This window comes from Adiantum capillus-veneris, chromosome 7, assembly GCF_014529385.1.
Source record: "Adiantum capillus-veneris isolate H3 chromosome 7, ASM1452938v2, whole genome shotgun sequence".
Classification (NCBI taxonomy): domain Eukaryota; kingdom Viridiplantae; phylum Streptophyta; class Polypodiopsida; order Polypodiales; family Pteridaceae; genus Adiantum; species Adiantum capillus-veneris.
This window is the reverse complement of record NC_140937.1, coordinates 31047268-31070155: the sequence shown is the minus strand read 5'-3', so window position 1 is coordinate 31070155 and position 22888 is coordinate 31047268. Positions and strand designations below refer to the sequence as shown.

At 40.3% G+C, this 22888-nt stretch overlaps 1 protein-coding gene across 1 annotated transcript; it reads right to left on the bottom strand.

Annotated features, from left to right (window-relative positions):
• Positions 1–18802: 18802 nt before the first annotated feature.
• Positions 18803–19362, bottom strand: LOC147453634 (pentatricopeptide repeat-containing protein At3g47530-like). Its single transcript, XM_086516948.1, has 2 exons — positions 19213–19362; positions 18803–19165 (listed from the first exon to the last, which is right to left on the bottom strand). The coding sequence occupies exons 1-2, from the start codon at positions 19360–19362 to the stop codon at positions 18803–18805; spliced, it is 513 nt and encodes a 170-aa protein (XP_086373074.1).
• Positions 19363–22888: the final 3526 nt, after the last annotated feature.

Sequence of the window (22888 nt, the reverse complement as noted above, 5' to 3'; positions counted from 1 at the left end):
CAACATTCTTACGCCTGCGCTTTTCTTCTACAATAGCCTCATGTTGTTGGCATTTTGTAATGTAGGCATGCATTGACAATGAGTCCACTGGATCATTCCATCCTATTTCTAGACGTATGCAATCACCTGCTTCATGTAGAATCTCTTTTGTAAGCTTACCCTTTTTAGCTAATTGCATGACATTTGGCCAAATTTTACTATGATGGTCACTCACCTCTTCATTACTAAGATGCTCAATTTTCACTCCATAAGTAGCTGCCTCAACTAAAGAGGTGGCATGGTTAGTTGCCATATCTTCAACTAAGATTTGCATTCCCCCCTTCTTAAAGTTTGTTATCAAAGGTAGACCTGTCTCTCTTAAGTGGATTTTACCATCCTTAAAAAAGAAAACATCTTTTGACAAATCATCACTAAAATCATCACAATCTCTTTTTACATGGTCTGTACTATCATACCAAATACATCTATTAACAAACCCTTCTTTGGGCTGTTGTCTTTGCCTAGGAAGTGGCCCTAACGGTTGGCCTTTTTCTTCAAGCTTTGCAAGCTTCAATTTCAAGTCACGCATGCCCTTCACAAGCTCATCTAGCATGGACTCATCAAACTTAGGAGCGATAAAAGTATTCTTTACCATTTTGTCAGAAGTTGAGGTGGAAGGACTTGTAGTGCTTACTACCATCTTGTCCCTTCTTCTTTGTCGTTTGGCAAGCAGTGAGACAGCACCTTGAACCTCATTCCAATTGGTCTTTAGTCCTTTCTCACCATCTTTATCTTCAAGAAGAAGCTCCAAGTTTTTTTGAAACTCTTTACCTGCAGCTTGTAAGAAAAGATCTGTCTTCTCTACATCTAGTGTGGCCCTTTCTGTTCTGGTGAGTTGTGCATAGCGTCGCTCAAATTTCCTAAGTAGCTCTGCTATTGATAGTCCTTGCTTTGGCTTGACTACCCATTCTAAGAATGTCCTTTTGGTTACTCTCTAAGAGTCCTCCATGAAATATTCCTCCTTCAAAGCTACTTTGAGTTCTTCCCAGTTTCTCCCATGCCCATCTTTAATTCCCCTAACATGTTCCCTGATTTTTGGAGCAACAACTAGCTCAAAGCTTTGAATCATCTCGCCTTATGACATGCGATGCAGCTCCATCTCCTTCACATACTCGTGTAAGTACTTGGTCACATCTTTGCCATTGAACTGATCCATTTTGTTCATGACCGCTTGTATGGCCTTCGTTGCTGAAATCTCCCTTCTTTCAGTGGCATGTTATTGTTGCATGAACATTGCAAATGCTTGAAATGTTTGCATTGTTGCTAGGTCAAAATGCATACCCTGTTGCTCAACACGATCACCCATGGTTACCCAAAAACTCTCACCCTTGCAAATTCGCATCGGGTTCACCAAAAATATGTCAAGAAATTTGCGGTCTTTCCAGGAAAGCACTGGGCTTATGGCTGTGAGAGTTTGTGAGAGAAATCCAAAAAACTATATGAAGGAGTTAAACCAGAGATAGGGCTTGGAAGGAAATGCAATTAAAGAAGCCCCACTCTTTCTCTCTTGCACTCACACACACAAAGAAAGAACACAAAAGAAAATGTCAAAAAAACACAAAGATGAAAACATCAAGGCTATGGTCATATCGTATCATGGGTAATATGAAAGGGTTAATAGATGAGTTAATGGCATTCAATCTTGGCTGACCAAATAGGCTACGAATTGTTCTTTGGAATTGTACTTTTGTGCTTACCATAATATATATATTTTGTCTAGTGATTGGGATTAATTGTGTGTACAAATCCTCTTGGTTCATAACAAGATAACTACGCTTACGTCAAAAGAAAATTTATAGTCTATGAGAGGTAGTATGATGGGATCCGGTGATAGAAGTATTTCATTGAGCCTTTCTGGCGCAAAAAGAAACACTATACGTTGTTGAAAGTGTATTTTACGGCTAATCCTTACGTTAATTCTAATAGTTCATACAGAGTGAAATCAATAGAAATTATCATCATGTGGGTTATTCATCTAGGATAGTATGTGAGAAATGTAGATATGAGAGAAGTGAAGAGATGAGAAGTTTCCCTCCGAAGCCTTATTCTTGCCCATAGGCAATAAGGATACTGCGGGGAGAGATGTACCTATAGCAAGGAGAACCTAGAATTTGTAGAGAGGATGAATTACTAAGAAAGAGAGAGATAGGTTTGGTTAAGGAGATGATATTAGATATATATATTTTTTGGATTAGAGATGAAAAAGAAAACAACGAAATCAAGAAGACATCAATGTAGAACACATCTTACTTGACAAACCCTTCAGCACCATTATTGATGGAGAGAGAAGAAGAGGGGAGCATTAAACTTTGATTGATAAGCCAAGTCAAAGAGCTTCTTTGATTAGAGTTGATCTTCCAAGGATAGTGTGCAAGAATGGCTAGTCTTCCTTTAGGAGAAAGTATAGGCTTAGGCTTATGTTAATGGCTAAGTACAATTTGGCATTACTCCTCATTCCCTCATGAATTCCTCTCATCAATGGCTTGAATGCTTGAGTGCTTCCATGGTTTTCAAGGAAGAAGAGGTCCCCTTTTATATGTGAAGGGAACCCCCAAGTGTTTACACAAGAAGAGAAGATCCAATGTGAACAAAAACTGGAAAAGCTTGAAATGAGATGTCCCTGCATGATGTGGACAGACTGGGGTCCAGTATTTTGATCATATCTCCTCAACCATGGCTTGAAATAAAAAAGTAAAAATAAGGACAGAAAATGTAGCTCATTACCTACAACTTACACTTTAAAATCGTTTTCCAATTCGGACTGGAACCTTGTGTAAAAAAATCATCAAAATAGGGTCCATTTCTGGAAGCAAAAATCTTCCTGTGGTCCCCTTAGCCTAGACTTTCATTTGATTCCAAAGGACACCTCATGCCAAAGTTTTGTAATCATGCTTGCAATTATACATTAAAATAAGTGTATCTTTGAAATCATGCCACCTAGTGTCCCACTAGGATTTGATTCCCTCCTAGTAGCTATTTAAAAAGAATTATAAGAAAAATATGAAAAATACATAGAGTATATTTATATTGGAGTTTACCCTAGATATACAATCTAGCTAGGTTGTGAGATGATAATGAGATAGTATAAATAAAGAATCAATGCTTTTTTGCCCCAAGTTAAAGAGGCGGAGCTATTGATGCTTTTCCCATAGTATTTTCTGATGGTAAAGTAAGAATGGGTTACCCTTGAGATAAATAATAGGACGAGATAGAAAGCATATTATTATATTTAAATATGAATATGTACATTATAGTAAATATAATTATGTATCTAAAAAGTTACAAGATAACTCTTGTAGCATGCGTTCCCACTATGTACGTGTCACATCACGACAACGTACTAGCCATATCTGTACACACCAACAAATTTTGATTAGAGTGAAAATATTATAAGGGTCATGTGAAAAGGTCGTGTCCTTGTGTATAATGTGTTATTATAAATTTGTAGGTTTCTAGATTTTTGTTTGGTGGCTCTTTCTCTTTTACTTTTTTATTTTGTTTTCTTGAGTATTGGGCTATATATATACATTTCCTAAGATTGGGAGATTGAGAGGTCAGGGAGGAAGGTTAAGAGGGGAGCAAGTGAATGATGGATGTCAGCAAACACTCCCCCCTTCCTTGGATAGATCATACCTTTTGGAATAATGTCATCACCTTTTCAAACCACTTGTTCCAGGTTGTAATGGGTGAAGACTTTGACCAATTATAGTTTTTCACCACCCTAGGAATTTCATCTAGTTGCAAGGGTGGTAAGGTACTCTTTCATGATTTTACTTGCAACGTTGTTGTAGGTGATGGATTTACAATGGGAGGTGATATTCCTTACTTGTTTGTATGGATATTTACAATGGTAGGTGGAGGTTGTGTCGAAGCTTGTATTTTTGTATATGAACTACATGAATAGGTGGAAGCTTCATTTGACTTACATGTTTCTAATCTTGGTGGAATTAATCGTTCTTTCTTTGATACCCAAACTAGCTCTAGATCAAGTGTATAATATTATGTGATTTTTCCTTCCCATGGTCTTCAATCGACTTTATCCTTACAGGATCTGACTCACATGGGACTATAGGTGACTAGTAAGAACACAATCTATGTTTAGGCACCCAAGTTTGATAATTCTCCTCATAGTAGCCTTGGGCTTCCAATAGTCGTTTAAGAATCCAACACAACGTCTCTTACCTTTCTTGGAGTGAGTGCGGTGTCTCTTACAAGGCTTCTATTTTCTAGCATCAGAAATGGTTGCTAAAGAAGCTTTAGGGACCCATTTGTATGTTATCTCTGTTATATTACGATGGGTCTTGTGTGTCTCATGCTTCATTTCAACTACAAAAGTTGAATCTTTAGAGGGTTGGACTATAGGTACATATGGTTCAACCTCTTAGACATGCAATGCTTTGGGTTTTATTTCCTTACAAAGGTGATATCTCAGGGACTATGGCTTGAGTGGCAAGGCTAAGAGTTGGTTTCTGTGTTGCGACACTCCCAGTCCCCCAATCAATAGTGCATTTGGTCGCTATCATCCATGTGAATCCGAGGTTATATTGCCTTCCATAGTTCGAACAGGCATGACCAAAAAGTCTTGAGCTACGACCTCATAGTCATAACTGATAAAAGTGTGCCAGGTTCCAAAAATTGTAGTTTTTTTCTTGTTGATACCCTTGATTCGGATGGTACTCTCAGCTAGAGATGGGTTCCTAACTGACACCGCACTCCATATGATAACATATTATATCTAGCACATGTGTCCAATAAGGCGTTATATACCACTTTTACATAGGCACTATTTAACTCAATAGGGTATTGTAGAGGTGTGTCAGAGTCTAACAAATACTCCTCTATTTCAACTTGAAATGTATGTGTAGCTTCAAGGCTGGTCTCTCGTTGCGTCTAATATGTTGCTGTCGCTCCTTAGCCTCAGCTTGAGCTTGTATATTTTTCAATTCTGCTTGTGCCTTGGCTGCCTTTTTTTTATGGATGGCACGTAGCTCCTCTTGGCTTAAAGGATCATAGTATCTTTTAAATTTACTCCCATTGAGGAATCCAATGGTTTCAACTCCATCAAGAGTTTTGGTACCTTGTGGGGTGATTTCACATACTCTATATGGTCCTTTTCCCGCATATTTCAACTTTTTCTTCTCATTATGCACTCGATACATAAGGAATTTATCCCCAACCTTTATATCCTTGTTCTTTAAATGTCAATCAAACCATTTCTTTCTCCTATCTTTCTCCACAAGTGCATTTTTCAGAGCCAATTGTATTTCTTTATCTAGCCTTTCAAGGATACATAAATGTTCAACTAAGGGGTAACCATCCCAACCTTCTTGTGAAGCTACCCACAAACTAGGAATTACAAACTCCCATGGCATAACTGCTTCTTGGCCATATACCATCTTGATTGGTGTACAATTAATATCCACTTTGTAAGCAATACGATAAGCCCATAGAGTTGATGTCAGATTCAAATCCAAATCTGTGCGATGAGCTTCCATTGTTTTGGTCAAGATAGAAATCAAAGTCTTGTTTATGCTCTCAACTTGGCCATTTGCTTGTGGATAATAAGGTGTAGACTTATGGTGGGCTATCATGAAGTTTGTAGTGAGTTCCTTTATCACTCCATTTATAAAATGAGTACCATTTTCACTCACAATCTTAAAGGGACAACCAAATCGCATAATAATGTTCTCAAAGAGAAACTTGGTAGTTGAACTTGCATCAGCATTGCGTGTTGCCTTGTCTTTCGCTTACTTTGTCACATAGTCAGTGGCAACAATATTATATTGAGACTAGGTGTTACAAGCCATCGGACTTATCGGGTCTACAAAGTCTAAACCCCATTTTTCAAATGGTTGAGTTGCTTTAATAGGATGTAAGGACATCTTATCCTTTCATTGTGTGATCTTGCAACATTGACATTCATCACACCCTTTTGCAAAAAGTGATACATCCTTAAATAAGGTAGGCCACCAATAGCCTGATTGCAACACCTTTCTAGCACTTAGTTCCCTGAAAAATGTCCTCCTGCTATATCGATGTGGACTTCTTGCAGTATGTATAAAAATTCATCCTCACGAGCACAATATCTAAGAATATCATCCTTCCCTAGCCTGTAAAGAGTTCCTGCAATTAGAGAATAAGGTTTACATTCCTTTAACAATTTTTGAACTATATCCTTATTACAAAGCTCTTTGAGTGGAAAACTATTAGCTAAAAAGTTCCCAATCTTATCACTCCATTCAGGCATGGTCTCAACTAGGAATAGGCAAGTATCGGGAAATTCATCATCAGTTTCAGTAGGGGCTTCACCATTGGTTATGCAAGACAAATGATCCACCATGACATGTATTTTACCGGGTCTCACCACAACCGTAAAATCAAACTCAAGAAGAATTAATAACCATCGTGTAATTCTTCCCGTGGAACAAGGTTTATTCACTAGATACAACAACACTTGATGATCCATATAGAAAGAAAACTTGTTGGCAATAAGGTAGTAGCAAATTTCTTTATTGCGTAAATCATAGTTAAACCTTCCTGCTTTGTAGTAGTGTAGTTCCTCTCAGCATCATTTAATTGATGACTTGCAAATATAATGGGGTAGTCCAATTTATGTTCTCTTGGTTGAGCTAGAACACACCCAATAGCAAAGTTTGATGCATCAATATGCACATGGAAAATCAAATTCCAATCAGGCACTGGTAGGATGGGAGCACCTGTCAAGGACTTTTTTCATAACTCATAAGCATAGTCACACTCCACGGTCTAGTGGAACTCACTAAGAAGCTTGTACAATGGGCGAGCTATCTCGACAAAGTTTAAAATAAACTGTCGGTAATAACCAACATGGCCCATGAACCTTTGAACTCCTTTATAGTTTAGGTGGTGGCAAATTGGAAATGGCTTTAATTTTACTCTCATATGTGGAAATCCCATTTTTCGACATTGTATGCCCTAAAATGACTCCATGTTTAAACCAAAATTGGTATTTGAAAAGTTTTAATGAGATGCGATACAACCTACACTTCTCAAACACTTTTTGTAAATATGATAGATGTTCTTTCCAAGAGGAATAAACACAAAGGTCATCTAAGAAAGCTTCACAAAACTCCCTCAAATATTCCCTAAAAGCATTGTTTATTAATCTTTGGAAGGTAGCAGGGACATTGATTAAGCCAAAAGCCATAACACGAAATGTGAACACTCCAAATTTAGTTATAAAAGCAGTCTTAACTTGGTCCTCTAGTGCAATTGTGATTTAATTGTAGCCAGAGTACCCATCTAAAACAACTCTTTCAAGCACATATTCTAAATATGTCAATGGGTAATGGTCTCTCTTAGTGGCGGCATTGACCTTCTTGATATCCATACACACTCTAAGTTTTTTCCCATTCTTTTTTGGCACAATAACTATTGGAGACACCCATTTTGAGTGCTCAGTAGGGTATATGAATCCGCATTTAACAAGCTTTTCAATCTCTTCTTGAACAATGTTTGCATACTTAAGATTCATTGGGTAGGGTCGTTGCTGGACTGGTTTAGCCGTGCTATTCATGGGAATCATGTCTTGCACCATGGAAGGTGGAACACCTTTCATATCATGATATGTCCAAGAAAATATATCCTTGAATTACTTGAGAAGCTCCTTGAGTATATTTTCCTCAGTCTCTGTCTGATCTTGAGTCTCTGTCTGATCTTGAGCAATGAAAATAGGTTTGGAATCCTCACCTAGGTCTGCTAACTCTATTTCCTTAACTATTGCTAGATCATCATAGAATCCATTACTTGTATCAATAGGTGTTCTTTGGGCCTTTGTATACACAACCTTACGCTCCTCCATGGTGTATGATTTAAAATTCTCAGGTGTAGGATGTAAGTCTGTAGGATCTTGTTGCTCTATGGACTGTGATTTCTCTTATGCTTCCTTTTGTTGTTAAGCTAGCTCTCGATTTTGTCGTTTCCTTACAGTACGAGTCAACTTTGGCTTATCTAGAGCTTCTATCTTTGCAATGTCAATGGATTGTGGACTACACCACATTTGAAGGTATTCACCCAAATTATCTACCAACTTTGGATGAGTATCACATGCCCCCACATAATTAAGGCATTTTGCGGTAGATTTATTTTCATTTATTCTAGCACGTACATTTGCTTGATATCGTCGCCTCTTACTCTTCTTGTCTATTTTCGATTACGTCCTTCCTCCTGTGAAGAGTTACTACATGAATCGCTACTCGTGTCTTCTCCTCTCCTGGATAGATTGTCATATAGGGTATCATTGGGCCCTGAATGGTTGGTCTCCACATTTGCACCAAGATTTAACTCAGATTCTTTGTTCTTAGAGTCGATTTCAATGCGGACTCCAAAGAATCATGTGGGCTATAGTCTTTTGAGATTCTATTGGTTCTAGTGTCTGTCAAGCCTTCATCTGGTAGGTCAATAGAAGCTATTTGCATTGCTCATATCATATTTAAAGGTACAAGTTGTGGGATTTCATCCCCCTCATGTGTTACCTAGGTCGTCCCCCTATTGCCCCAAGTGTCTATGGTTGCTGCTAGGTGGACCCAATCCACATTGTCAGATTCGGTCGTCCCAGGTAGAACATCCACATAAGGGGAATATTCCCCAACATCAGTGTCCTTTTTACACATGTAATAATACTGTAATGGGGCCGAGTGAACTATGGTGTCGGATCTATGATCAATAAATCTGTTTCCTAGAGGATGTGCTTAACCAATTACAAGATCCACTCGAATGACAGAGTCTTGGAAATGCAAGTAGACATGGTTTTTAGACCAGTCATGCACCATTTTTTCTTCCCTCATGAAAGGACATCCTAAGATCATCTCAGATGACATAGCGTGCTTGGAAAAATCCATAACAATTATGAAGGTATGCCTTATTTTGTGTGCAAAGACCTTGATCTTGAGATCTTCTAGCATCCCAATAGGTTTAACAATAGTCCCATTGGCCATCTTTACCACTATGTTTGTAGTCCCAAGGTGAAGTCTTTCTATAGTTTCCCATCAATTTTTAGTTACAATGTTAACCCCAACGCCACCATCAAGGATTCCCTTCATAGTTAATCCCTTGGTAGTGATTAGTATGGTCGCATTGGATTCATCACCTTCAAAGTATTGTCCCAATTTGTTAACAGGTATTTCAACAACAGAGTTCTCATCTAGGTTGGGTTGTGGATCTAAGTGTTCCTCGTCTATTGGAACCTCCCTAGCTCCATCCATTTGTGCAAATTGTGGTAGCCCGACTTTCAGTTCTCCATCGAGGAAAGCTTGAATAGCTAAGAATAGCTCAGGGTCTCCATATCGAGACATGATGGTGGTTCTAACTTCTGAAGCCATGAAATCCATCATTTTGGCAATATTTAACAGCACTTTTTGGGCTTCAGTCCCTTAATATGGGAAAGATGGGATCTCCATTTCTTCGATAGGGTCAGGTAATCCCTCTGTAAACATTCTCTCCAACAAGAAGGGAGTACGCTCACTTTACCATGACTTAAAGTCACTTTCTTCTTGGATGACACTAGGTATGGCTAGTGTTCTATGGTCTTTGTGAGGTTGATTTTGTGTAGGGAACACTGTGTCGATAATCTGGATCTTCCTAGGTGTTGGCCCTAGATCCCTTTCGGTCTCTTCTACCAAACCCATTAATTGCTTGACTTGCTCGATCTCCTCTGTAGGGTTTGGGTAGGTTCCTATCTTTTTCTTGGATACTGGCCATTGTGGCTCATGACCATCTTCCTTATTTGCTTCTTTCCTAGTGGTCGTTTTATTCTCCATAGTCTCACCTAAATCAGAATCCTCTTGAGCATCGTTCATATAACATGGTTGTCACCAATCCCTTTGTTGGTCTTTGAATTGGGGTCTGACTTCACTGCTTTTTGTGATCTCTTCCATCGTATTTTCTTATTCTTTTGAGATTGGGCAATTGATGTTGTGTCTCTTTCTTCAAGAATATAATTTTGGTTTTGGAGCATCGATCGTGTGAGTACATTTACTGGTACCACATGTGTACTTTGTGTTGGCTTCTCAGTAACCTCAATCAAGTTCAATGGTATGATCTTCGGTGCATTTGGATTATTAGGACATTGGCCAATCAAATGATATATGCCACATCGATTACACATGAGTAGCAGCATTGTAGATGTGCTCACTTGATTGGTTTGCATTAGTGTGTCATTCTTTTGTAGTCTAATAGGACACTAGGCCACATGATGTGGACCCCCACACTCGTAGCATTGAGAGGTGGTCTCTTTGCAGTGAAATTGATATTTTGGCCTCTTGCCGTCGCAAGAGTAGCTACTTGATAGTAGGTTTCACTTGTCCCCAATACTACTTGTCCCCAATAGTCCTCCATGTAGTATTGTGGACTTTCTTCAAGTGCATCAATCCCATAGGCAATATTAGGGTCTAATTCGTCCTCGCAATCCACACAAGCAATAGATGGCTCACAACCCACTTGATTCACATAAGTGATTCTTGGATTGCAGTCCTAGCACTGGAGGTGGTAAGGGTATTGTTTGAACAACATTTTGGGCCCTAGGGACCATGTGTTGTGGCGGTTGTTCAAGAGGTGGGGCCAGTATCAATGCAGGCACTCGAGGTGTGTTCGTCCATGCTAAGGTTGGTCTATTGTCCATCGCACGTTTAAATACTACGCAATCCTTAGATTGATGACCATACCTCCCACATGCATTGCAATTGCCATTAAATTTTACTCTAAATGTATGGCATTCACTGGTACTATGTGGACCATAGCAAACTAAGCACCATTGTTCCTCCCTTCTTAGATACATACGATTGTTTTGTGGAGCATAATCGTCTCTAAGAATTTCTTGAATGGCCTTTGTGAGATCTGCTAATGTCATCTCAGATATCTTTGGCTCTTTAAAAATAGGCTTTATGGTCATTGGCTCATGCCCTGATGCTTGTGAGCTAGTAGATTTAGACACTCTTTCTCCTTGAATCATTAAATTGTCCTCCAATTGGATCACATTGGTGGTGACTGCTTCCCAAGTGGTGATACCTCTAATGACTAGGCCACTGTAGATATCCTCATGTCGTAGTCTCCTAATGAATCTATTGAGCAATTGGTTATTATTGAAGCGCTCATTTGGATTACAACGAGAATTCAAATTGTTCAAGGGACTAATAAAGTCTCTCACATACTCTCCTTCCTCTCATTGGGCTTTTTGGAGCTGAGATGCTACACCCCAGAGTACTCCCTCGTGTATGTACTCTTTCAAGAACAGTATCCTAAGAGTAGGATAAATTGTTTTTTCTTCCACCTTTAGGGTTCTATACCAATCCCCAGCCTTCCCACTCAAGGTCGGGCTTAAAGAATTACTCTTATGCAGGTCATTGTGTTCTCCTAGGGAATCGCATAATTGTTCAAATACTTCGATATGATTTCTCACATCCTCATCTCCATCAAATTTTTGTGTCAGCTTGGCTATTTGTACTACCTTACTTCTAGGCTCTCCATTAGGCGTGTTATGCATATTTTCAGCAATAAATCGATCGATAGCGTGAGAAAATGTTGCCAAGTCACCCAAGTGAGCAGGTATAGTGGGGACAGGTGCTCTCGGACCTGTATGTGGAATGGGGGTTTGCATTGGGCTTGGCGTATAGGAAGCCCTTGGGTTCTAGGTTTGGTACAGTGTTGTGCCATGTGGTTGACCAAAGTTCATATGTCTGGCCCTGGGCATAGCAAACGTGGGATGTGACATGCTAATGCTAGCTGGGATGGTCTCATTGAAATAAGGTCTTGGATGTTGTGGTCGTGGAGCATAAGTTGTTGAAGCATTGGGAGGGGTAGGAGCTAGATGAGCATGGAACCCATAGTTGTATATGTTTGATACACACTAGGTACTATTGTAGGCCTTGGACCACCATCTAGCGGTGCTTTAGTAACAAATGAGGTCCATGGCATGTTTTGGCCATGCCCATCATTGGGGTAGGCATGGTAGCCGTGGTGTCATCAAGAGAAAGATGAGATAAACTTGGAAAGGTAAATGTATCCCTTGTGGGCTTAGATTGTATTGAGACCCCTAGCAAAACAAAATGTGGAGGATCCATCGGGCTTACCAAGGGAGTCTCCATTTGTGATAAAGCTGGTTGCTTAGCCTTTCTTGTATCCAAGAATCTCATGAGACTAGTTGAAGGCATGTGGATCCCCTTGTTTTGCCTCTCCAGCTCAATAACCCTATGGATGACATCACAAACTCTTTGTTGTTGACCCTCTATGCTAGTAGCACCTATTGTGGATTGTAGGGCATCTAACCAACCCACGTGATAGGTGTGACCTGTGTATAGGTTGATTAAAGTCTCTGTTTGTAGTTCATACTCCCAATTTCCATTTAGAAATGATCCATCTAGGATTGAAGTGCTAGGGATGTCCTTTGAACTAGATGCCATGTGGCTCTCTATAGGTTGACCCTTAGTAGTTTCTAATTCAGGAGCACTCGATTTCTTGACTAGCATGGATGTTGACATAAGGGCCTTCACCTTTAGCTCTCTTCATTGCTCCACCTTGATAAGCTCTCAATTTTCTTTTCCCTAGCCGTAATGATATATCACTCAACCTCTTTCACTTTGGCAAGGCCTCTACCATCAGGTAACATAATCTCGAAGGGGAATAACTCTAAAGATTCAGGGGGTGCAGTGAATGGAGTATTCACATGCACACTCTCTAGGAGCATGGGGTCTACATTGGTCATGAATGGTGAATTTAACTCCCCACCCCCTTCATTTATATCGTTAGCTCCATGTTCGGAGCAAGTGGCTCTACTCAAAGTCTCTTTCAAGCAGCTAAACACGCTCGGCCCGGACCGTGGGTCCATGGCATGCATGTTTTGGCTTGAACTATCGGGATTAGGCATCGGGTAACCTTCCATGATGTCGTAGTCAGAGAAAGAGTCACTAGATGCAATATGGTTCTAATTGGTACTACCTTGGATTATTGTTGAGGGCTTAGAGTCTAAGGTGGAGGAATAATGGATGCCCACATAAATGGAGACACTCTTTGTGTGATCGTCCTCTAGCACACGATCAGAGTGTAGGTGCATGTGACCTCAACTCGCTAGAAGTGTTGGTGAGTGTCCGTGAAGGCCGCTCACCTAGTTTTTTGAGTGTTTGCAACCCAAATTTACTCTCAATTTTTTTGTTTTTATGGTCCTTTTTTCTAACCAAACCACAAAATATGGCATGTGATAGCTCAAAACAAAAGTCTTGTCTAGAGGGACGTGTCGTGCTTTACAACCCCCGATTTGATTACTTAAAACCCATGGAATCCTAAAAACAATATTTTCCTAGTTGGAAAGAAGGCTAAAATTAGTAAGTCCAAAGGCTAAGTGTGAAGGGAATGGTGGAGGACTTGAAGAACTTGTCCCACACGCCCTCCCCTCACTTGAGGTGCTAGTCTTTATATATATAGTAGTGTCTATAGTCTATCATAAGACTAAGGCATGGGCCTGGGCCTGGGGCTTGGGCTTGGGTTTGGGCGTGCCCCTAGGATAACATCCTCATGTTGGAGAGGAGAGATGTAAAAGTCTTCTTTGTTGTTGACTACTTTGGATATAAAGTCTCAACCTCCCAATCAAGCGAGTAAAGGAGGCTTGTTGTCCCTTGAAAGCTCCATCGGCAGTTACAGTATCTCCCATCTCGAAAGCTTGAATGCCCAACTTAGTGGCCAACTCCATTGATATGAAGTTGTGAATAGAGCCAGGGTCAAACAGGATGAAGGCATCATGCTCCCTTACCTTTCCCCAAGAATAGGAGAGAGGTGATCATTTGCAATGAGCATCCTCTTTTGGAGCTTCGATTGCGGAAGCTCTAGGAATCTCATTATGGGCATTTCTTTGGGGGCAAGAATGGTAGCCATGTCCTTACTCCCCAAACTTAAATAGTGTGTGGTCCTTACAAAAAGCTTCTAGCTCTTCAAGAGAGAGGTTAATTTTACCTTTGTAAACTCCCTTCTCCTTGGACCAATTGTTGTTGTTGTTGGAATTGCCTTGGAAAGAATTTTGGACATTGCTTTTCCCCTTTGCATCACTTTTGTCTTTGCTTCTCATGGGCTTGGCATTCCTTCTAGCCCCTTGTTGGAAATTAATGCGTGAAGCAACCATAGTGTGGTGGATTACTGTGGTGATAGAACCAGGTCATTGAGAGTTGACGTACTCAGCCATTTCTTCATCCCACAAAGAATTGTTTCTTTTTCTTGGTGAAGTCTATACTTTGAAAGACGGTAGCCTTGAGATGTAGATCCCAAAACTTTTTCACATATTTGTGGATAGACTCGTGGGAGAGAAGTTTCAAACTCCACCATTCGATAAGAACTTTGTCCTTTGCATTGCTTGCAAGGAATTTCTTCAGATGGAAACTCACCTTTCATGGAAAACATAAGGACCTCCCTTCTTAAGCAGGAAAAGAGAAACCAATAGCTCTGATACCAATATAATGGAAATGGCCTACGAACTTTGAGAACAACAGAATTAAGAGAATTAGAGTGAGCATTTTTGTGAGACTATTTTGAGAACATAGAGGGTGAACTTAATTAGCGGTAGAAACATAACAATTATACTTAATCAACTTGGCATGAACAATACTTTTGCAAGAGAGATAGTTAAAGAACTTGACAACAACTGAGGACCGTATTTATGTGGAGCATGTCCCCCCTCCAATAGGCTTTTGTATTATAGATTCTCCCATTAAGAGAGACTTGGTACAATACAACCTTTGTGTTCCTTGTGACCTAGGTGATGCAATGAAGATGGAAATCTTCATGCATCACGAGCATAACATAAACTTTGTAAAAGCATTAACCATCCCTGGCCTCAGTCCCAAGGCCTCAAACACCTTCAAAGGTGGAGAGAGCTAGTAGTGGGGAATGAGGGTAGGGAAGAGGAAGAAGAAGTAACATACAAGAAAGAAATAGTTCCTCACTTATCATTACTCTTCTTGCATAGCATAGCATAATAACATAATAATGATGAAGAATATGTCAAGCTTAAGCATTGGAGCATGGCTCTTGGTTGGATTTGCATTCCATAGCCAAGAGTGTTTGCGTAGGCTCTCACCTTCTCAACAAGCTTGGAGAAGGAGAAGGAGATGGAGCTCTTGCACTTTGCACTTCACACAATGAGAGAGAGAGAGAGACACACACACAGAGAGAGAGAGAGAGAGAGAGAGAGAGAGAGAGAGAGAGAGAGAGGAGAGAGAGAGAGAGAGAGAGAGAGAGAGAGAGAGAGAGAGTGGTGTGTGTGTCTGTGTGTTGGGGGGGGGGGGGGGGGGGGGGGGGGGGGGGTTATATACCCTGCAAGTAGGTCCCCCTCCTTGCTTGGTCGACCACCTCTTCTAGCTCAGGGTGGAAGCTCAATGGACTCCTTCAAGCATAGCCAATCACATGTAGAGTGCATATCAAGCAACCATGCTAGCCTTGGAACAAGTGTCCCCCTGTCACCTTTGAGAGAGAGGACTTGACAAATGCAAAAATAATTAATTAAATTAGCTAATTTATCATTGGAACCTTGAGAGGGAACCAATAGGCTTTAGGCACACCATGAGGGCAACATGGAGAGGAACTTGACAAGTGTCCTTGTTGCTTCTTTAGACCAAGCTTGCCTGTGTGAGGGTGTGTGTTCTCTCTCATGCTCCTACAATGAGGGCTCGGGATCATGCTGACTTTTGGGAGCACCTTGAACCCCTTAATCATTTTAGTCATTAAGCACCTCCAGCACCTTAGTTAGCAAGCACAACAAGCACCTCAAGCTTGGGCCAGGTTCCCACATCAAACACAACCCTAGCTTGTCTAAGGTCAAAGGACTTTTAACACTAACGTTTGGAGGTCTTTAATGAAGCTAGCCCTAAGGTCTTTAAGCTCCATTGGCTAGCCTTGCTCTTTGATAGATCATCTCTCGTTTGGACCCCTTTAACCTTGGCCCCATGTTGAGATAGATCCATAAACACATGTCTATATTCTAACCCTTGTCCCCTTTATTATCCCACATTAAGTGATTAGTTTAATATGATAAAATCATTTGGGTTGGTTTAATATTAGATTTTATGACACCTATTGAGATATATTAGGTGAGTGTGGTTCCTTGCTGTAGACCTAGCAGGGGGGTGTCCATTTGGATGAAGCGAATAATGGGCAGGGGCGCACAATAGCTGTTGCTTGCTGATCTGAAATATGTAACTTTGATGGAAGCCTCCTGAGACAACAAGACAAACAAGAGGAATAAGATGAAGAGGAAGAGGGCGAGAGACGTACTAGTAGTAGAAACTACCCCCCAATTTCAATGTCTCTCTCTCTCTCTCTCTCTCTCTCTCTCTCTCTCTCTCTCTCTCTCTCTCTCTCTCAAGTATTATGCACTTGGCTATGATGAAGGGCTTACCAAGAAGGCTACCTTCTTTAAAAAATGATGCCAAAAATTAGAAGGGAGGAGTGGAGCCCATATCAGCACCTTCCATAATGCCACAACAATTTGAGATGTAAGCATAGCCTTCAAGACCAAATCATACTAGTAATTTTATCTGGAGAGACACCCTCATTTCACATGTGCTGAAAATAGCCCAGAACTTTGTGGCCCTGCCCAGCTGTTGAGCATAGCCAAAAATCAATGTAGTACAATAGATGACATCCTGTGTAGGCAACTTCTTAAGCATCTTTTGTGCTTTTTGAAGTGCACAACACTTGGCATACATATCAACCAAGGAATTACCAAGCATGATGTTTTTTTCTCAACAGTTGCAAGCATAGGTGGCTTCATCTGGAGAGATGTCCTCACTTTGCATTCGTTGATAATAGCCCAAAGTTTCCTCACCATGCTCCTGCTCGGAAGGCATATCCCATAGTTAGTGAATTCCAAGGTTCAACATTCCAAACAGGAAGCTCCTCTAGCACTTTCGTGCTTTCTAAAGTGCACCACACTTTGCATACATGCCAACCAAGGCAGTGCCAAGCACTGGGTTTTTTTCCAACAACCCCTGACTATTAATATCATTGTGAATTCTTTTGCTTATATTAGTGTCTTACATAGTTCCACACGCCTTCAAGATGCAAGCATAGGTGATTGCAGCTAAAGAGATGTCCTTGCTCTACATTTACTGAAAACAACCCAAAGCTTCCTCTCCTTGCCCCTATTGGGCATATCTAAAAATCACTGCACTCCAATTGACAACATCTCGGGCAGGCATCTTCTTAAGCTCTTTTTGTGCTTTTTGAGATAGACCACATTTGGCATACATGTCGATTAAGATGCCAAGCACCACATGTGTTTTCTTTCAGCAACCCTTGACTAAAAATATCATTATGAATTCTTTTGCATGTATCAGCATCTTGAGTGGTGCCACACGCAATCAAGATGCACGTGTAAGTTGATGCACGTGTAAGTTGTTGCATCTAAGAGCGAATCCCTCACTTTGCATCTGCTAAAAACAACCCAGAGCTTCTTGCCGCATGTCCAAAATTAATGAATTCCAAGAGACATCCCGGATAGGTAGCTCCTCAAGCACTAAGGTTGTGCTTTCTAAAGTACACCAGATTTGGCACACAATAGCCCAGAGCTTCCTAGCCCTACATGTTGAGCATATCCCACAATTAGAACACTCCATGAGAGGACACCTTGAACAAGTAGCTCCTCAAGCAACTTTTGTGCTTTCTGAAGTGCACTACATTTGCCATACATGTTGACCAAGGTATTGCCAAGCATGATGTCTTTTCTCAATATCCTCCGATTAACAATATCATCTTGAATTCTTTTGCACATGTCATTGTATTGCATAGTGCCACATGCCTTCAAGAAAAAAGCATAGGCAACTTCATCTAGAGAGATATTCTCTCTTTGCATCAGCTAAAAATAGCCCATAGCTTCCTTGCCACGCCCCTATTTGGCATAGCTTGCAATTAGTGCATTCCAAGTGTCAACATTCTAGATAAGAAGCTTCTCAAACATTTTTTGTGCTTTTTGAAGTGCACCACACTTGGCATACATGTCAACCAAGGTAATGCCAAGCACTAGATTTTTTCCAACAGTCCCTTACTATTAATATCATTGTGAATTTTTTTGCACATATTATCGTCTTGCATAATGACACACACCTTCCAGATGAAAGGATTGGTGATTGCAATAAGAGATATTTCCTCGCTTTGCATCTGCTAAAAAGCTTCTTGACCTTTCCCCTATTGGACATATCTAAAAATCAGCACATTCCAAGAGATGACATCCCGGGTAGGCTCCTCAAGCACCTTTTGTGCTTTTTGAGGTAAACATCATTCATGTCGACCAAGGTAGTGCCAAACACCATGTTTTCTTTCAGAAACCCTTGACTAGCAATATCATCGTAAATTATTTTGCATGTATCAACATCTTGAGTGGTACCACATGCCTTCAAGTTGCAAGTGTAAGTGATTGCATGTCGAGATATGCCCTCGTTTGCATCCACTCAAAATAGCCCATAGCATCTTAGCCTTGCCCCCGTTCGACATATCCTGCAATTGATGAATTCCAAGAGACACATCCCAAATAGGTAGCTCCTCAAGCACTATCTCTGCTTTCTAAAGTATACCACATTTGGCATACATATCAACCAAGGCATTGCCAAACACAAGGTATTCTTTCAAAAGCCCCTGACTAACAATATCATTTTGAATTCTTTGAAGATATCAACGTCTTACGGAGTGCGACTGCCTTCAAAGTGCAAGCATAGGTAATTGCATTTGGAGAGATGGCCTCACTTTGAATACTCTAAAAGCAGTACAAAGATTCTTGGGATTTCCCATGTTGGGCATACCCCGCAATCAAAACACTCCAAGAGAGGGCATATAAGACATGCAACCCTTCAAGTACTTTCTGTGATTTTTGAAGTAGATGACATTTGGCATACAAATTGACCAAGGCATTGCAAAGCACGATATTTTTTTTTAACAACCCTTGACTAACAATACGATCGTAAATTATTTTGCCCATGTCAATATCTTGCGTAGTGCCACATGCCTTCAAGACAAAAGCGTAGGTGATTTCATCCACGTTTTCTTTGAGCATCCCCTGACTAACAATCTCATGATGAATTCTTTTGTCGATATCAACATCTTGAGTGGTGGCACACTCCTTCAAGATGCAAGCATAAGTGATTACATATGGAGAGATGCCCTCACTTTGTATCTACTATGGATAGCTAGAGCTTCTTGGCCTTGCCCCTGTTTGGCATATCTTGCAAACAATGAATTCCAAGAGACAAAATCCCGGATAGGTAGATCATCAAGAACTTTCTGCACTTTCTGAAGTACACCACATTTGGCACACATATCGACAACGGCATTGCCAAAGCACGAGGTTCTCTTTTAACAGCCCCTGACTAATGTCGTTGTGAATTGTTTTGCCGACATCAATGTCTTGCATAGTGCCATAGGCCTTCAAAATGCAAGCGTAGTTTATTACATATGGAGAGATGGCCTCATTTTGCATCCTCTGAAAACAACCTAGAGCTTCCATGCACTAACCCTATTGGGCATATCATGCAATCAGAATAATCCCAAGAGAGGCAACTCTTCAAGTACTTTCTGTGAAATTTGAAGTACTCCGCATTTGGCATACATGTCGACCAAGGCATTTCCAAGTACGGCGTTTTATCAACAAACCTTGAATAATAATATGATCGTGAATACTTCTGCCCATATGACTGTCTGGCGTAGTACCACAGTTCAACATGCAAGGGTAGGTAATTGCAGATGGAGAGATTCCCTCATTGTTCATCCTCTAAACATAGGCCAGACCTTCCTACTCATGCCCCTATTGGGCATATGCCGCAACCTAAAGACTCCAAGAAACGGCATTCTAGATGAGTAGCTCCTCAAGCACGTTTTCTGCATACTGGAGTAGAAGACATTTGGCATACATGTTGACAAGGGCATTGCCAAGCACGATGTTTTCAACAGCCGTTGAATAACAATAGGATCATGAATTCTTTTTTCCATACCAGTGTCTTGTGTAGTGCCACATACCTTTAAGATGAAACCGTAGATGATTTCACCTACGTTTTCTTTAAGCATTCCCTGATCAAGGTACATCTTAAGAGACAAAAGCGTAGATGATTTCACCTACGTTTTCTTTAAGCATTCCCTGATCAAGGTACATCTTTAGAGACAAAAGAGATTCATGTTGGAGCTCGTATCCTTGATCTACAACAATGAAGGATCAAGAAATAATCTTAAGCCTACCAACAAGTCTAGAATTAATTAAATATGCATCCATGGGTATTATGGCTGCATGCACTAGTATTAAAGAAAAAGAATCCTTTGTTTTTGTGTGATCTTGTTTATGTTGGAGAGGGGAAATGAGTAACACACACACAATTGCCTCTCTATAGCCCATGGTATTCACAGCACCCCTATCCCCTAGTCAACACACCCATAAGCCTTCCTTGTACATAGAATAGGCATGTATATTACCATTTGAAGCACCTCCAATATCTACAATGGTCTAGCCACCTTCTAGAGAGGTTTCCATGGCATAATCCACATCATGTAGTCATTGTAACCAAAGCACATCACCTCACAAAGCAACCTTCAATGACATGTCCATCAACAACATAGCATAGAGCTTCCATACCTTGTTATCTACCTTCACTTGTTGCATAGCCAAGCATACAAGCTTTTGTATACCTACTTCAGGCTTCTTTGTGGGTTGACCATCTTTGGTTGCACCATCATTGCCCACCCCCTAGTTGAGAATTTATGCTCAACAATAGCATTATTTAGATTGCCAAATAAATAGTGATATATAGTAGTTCTATTGATAGTATAGAGATAAAGAGAGAGAAATCCGTCATCTGCATAGCCCTTGTAAAGTGTGAGCTTTGTCCTAGAGCATAAGAGTATGATTCAAGGAGAGGAAAGGTGGAATTATCCCACATGCAGTGGTGCAAGGATGTAGAGCTACCTAAAGCTCATTTCATGAATGAATAAATGTAAGTCTATATTGCATTACATCTCTCTTGTTTATAGTGAGCTTGTGATGGCTTAGCAAATACTCAAGATCATGTCTATGAATCCAAGTTAATTGATCTTGGAACCTAATTCACTTAGAGTGATAATCTAGCCAACACACACTCACTTGTGTGCATGATGTTTATATTTCATCCACCCTATCTAGCACAATCTTGTTCCCATCATGTGGTATCAGAGCATGTGTATGCTAGCTATGTTTGCTATTATGCATTTGCCCATCTGTACAATTAACATTCGTTAATCATCATTAGCTAGATCCATTAGGTTTTCTCTTCTATTGAATATCACATGCCTAATTAGTATTCCATTGGCTAGCATGAGCATGTTCTTGAGTTAAAGACTCTTGGGCCACTACTCACTGGCTAATTGGAAGCTTAATTAGCATTAGAATTCATTTATTTTTTAAAGGAACTTTCATTTTGCACTCAATACCTACTCCTCATTTTAGAAAAACTGCCATTTGCAATTGGTGTGTCCGTGTAGCCCGTCTTGAGAGCTTTCAATCAAGCCCATCCACACCAATTTTGAGCTAGACTTTGTCTCAAAAGTGTGTGTGTGTGTGTGTGTGTGTGTGTGCATGCACCTAAGGGAGCATTCAATGCTACTGCTTGGCCAACTGCTCAAACTGACTACGCTTTCCTGAAGGTCTTCCCAGGCTGATCGTCGTAGCCCTGCCTACCTGCTTTTGCTCCCATCAATCGACCATAGTGCCTTCTGCTTTCGACCGCCCAATGGATCTCTTCTTGGTGGTAAGTCAAACTAAACCAATTTTTGGGTCCACCCATATAGGGGGCCCCTTTCCACGGCATTGTTGCCTACTCAAATTGCCTGTGTTCGGCCAGTTCCCATGCCCTTTGCCCATTCTCTCAAGGAATTTAAGGTCCATTCCTGTGGTTGATGCTCAGTTCCTTATAAAGCCCAGATCTCATGAAACTTATGCAAAAAATCTATTTAGCCCTAAGCCATTCAAGGCCAAGGCAACCTCAAAGCTTCAAGTTTATTTTTTGAGCATCAAGGAAAAAGCTTCAAAAGGCTTCTTTGAGGATTGCTCAAAGACCTTTAAAAAAGATCCACTGCTTCAAATTTGGTGCAAATTTTGGTTCAAGCTTCAAAAGAAGCAAGTTTCCCCTTCAACTCCCTCACCAACGGCTTACTCCCCCAGTAATTCAAGAAATCCTAAAGTGTTAATTCACATCACTTTCTTGGAGTGTTGCCACATATTATGAGCAAGTGGAGCAGTAAGAGGCCAACAAAAAGAACTTTGAAGCTTCCACAAGTATTAACACTAGTTTGGTACCAAAACAGGACACTTTAAGTGTCCTTTTTTAACAAACTTAATTTAAATGCTACTTGCATTAGATGGTTTATTTAAGAAAACCCTCTTGATATGATTAAATATGTTAGCTAGAGGTCTTTTAAAAATATAACCTTGTATTTTAGAATCTATCATGATCAAGAACTATACTCATCAAGTTGACCCTCCTGAGACTGTGATTGACGCTTTGAAAAAATAGCCTTTATAAGCTCAAGAAAAAATGAAGCGACCTCGTAGAAAATCTTAGGTGACTTTTCCACAGTTTTTCTATAGATAATTGAAAGTTTTATGTGCGAAAAAATTGCCTTTGAAGTATATAAAAGGATGGAAAGTTCCATGTGTTTGATATGGTCATTTCAAGCATATCGTTGTATACAAAGAAGAATATGTTTTTGATGTATTTGTGAGTTTTAGAAAGTGATAAATTTCTTGCCCTTTCCATTGAGCACTCAAGGTGGCAAGTAGAAGGGCTTTGGTATGCAACAAGTATTGGATCATTTTAAATATTCA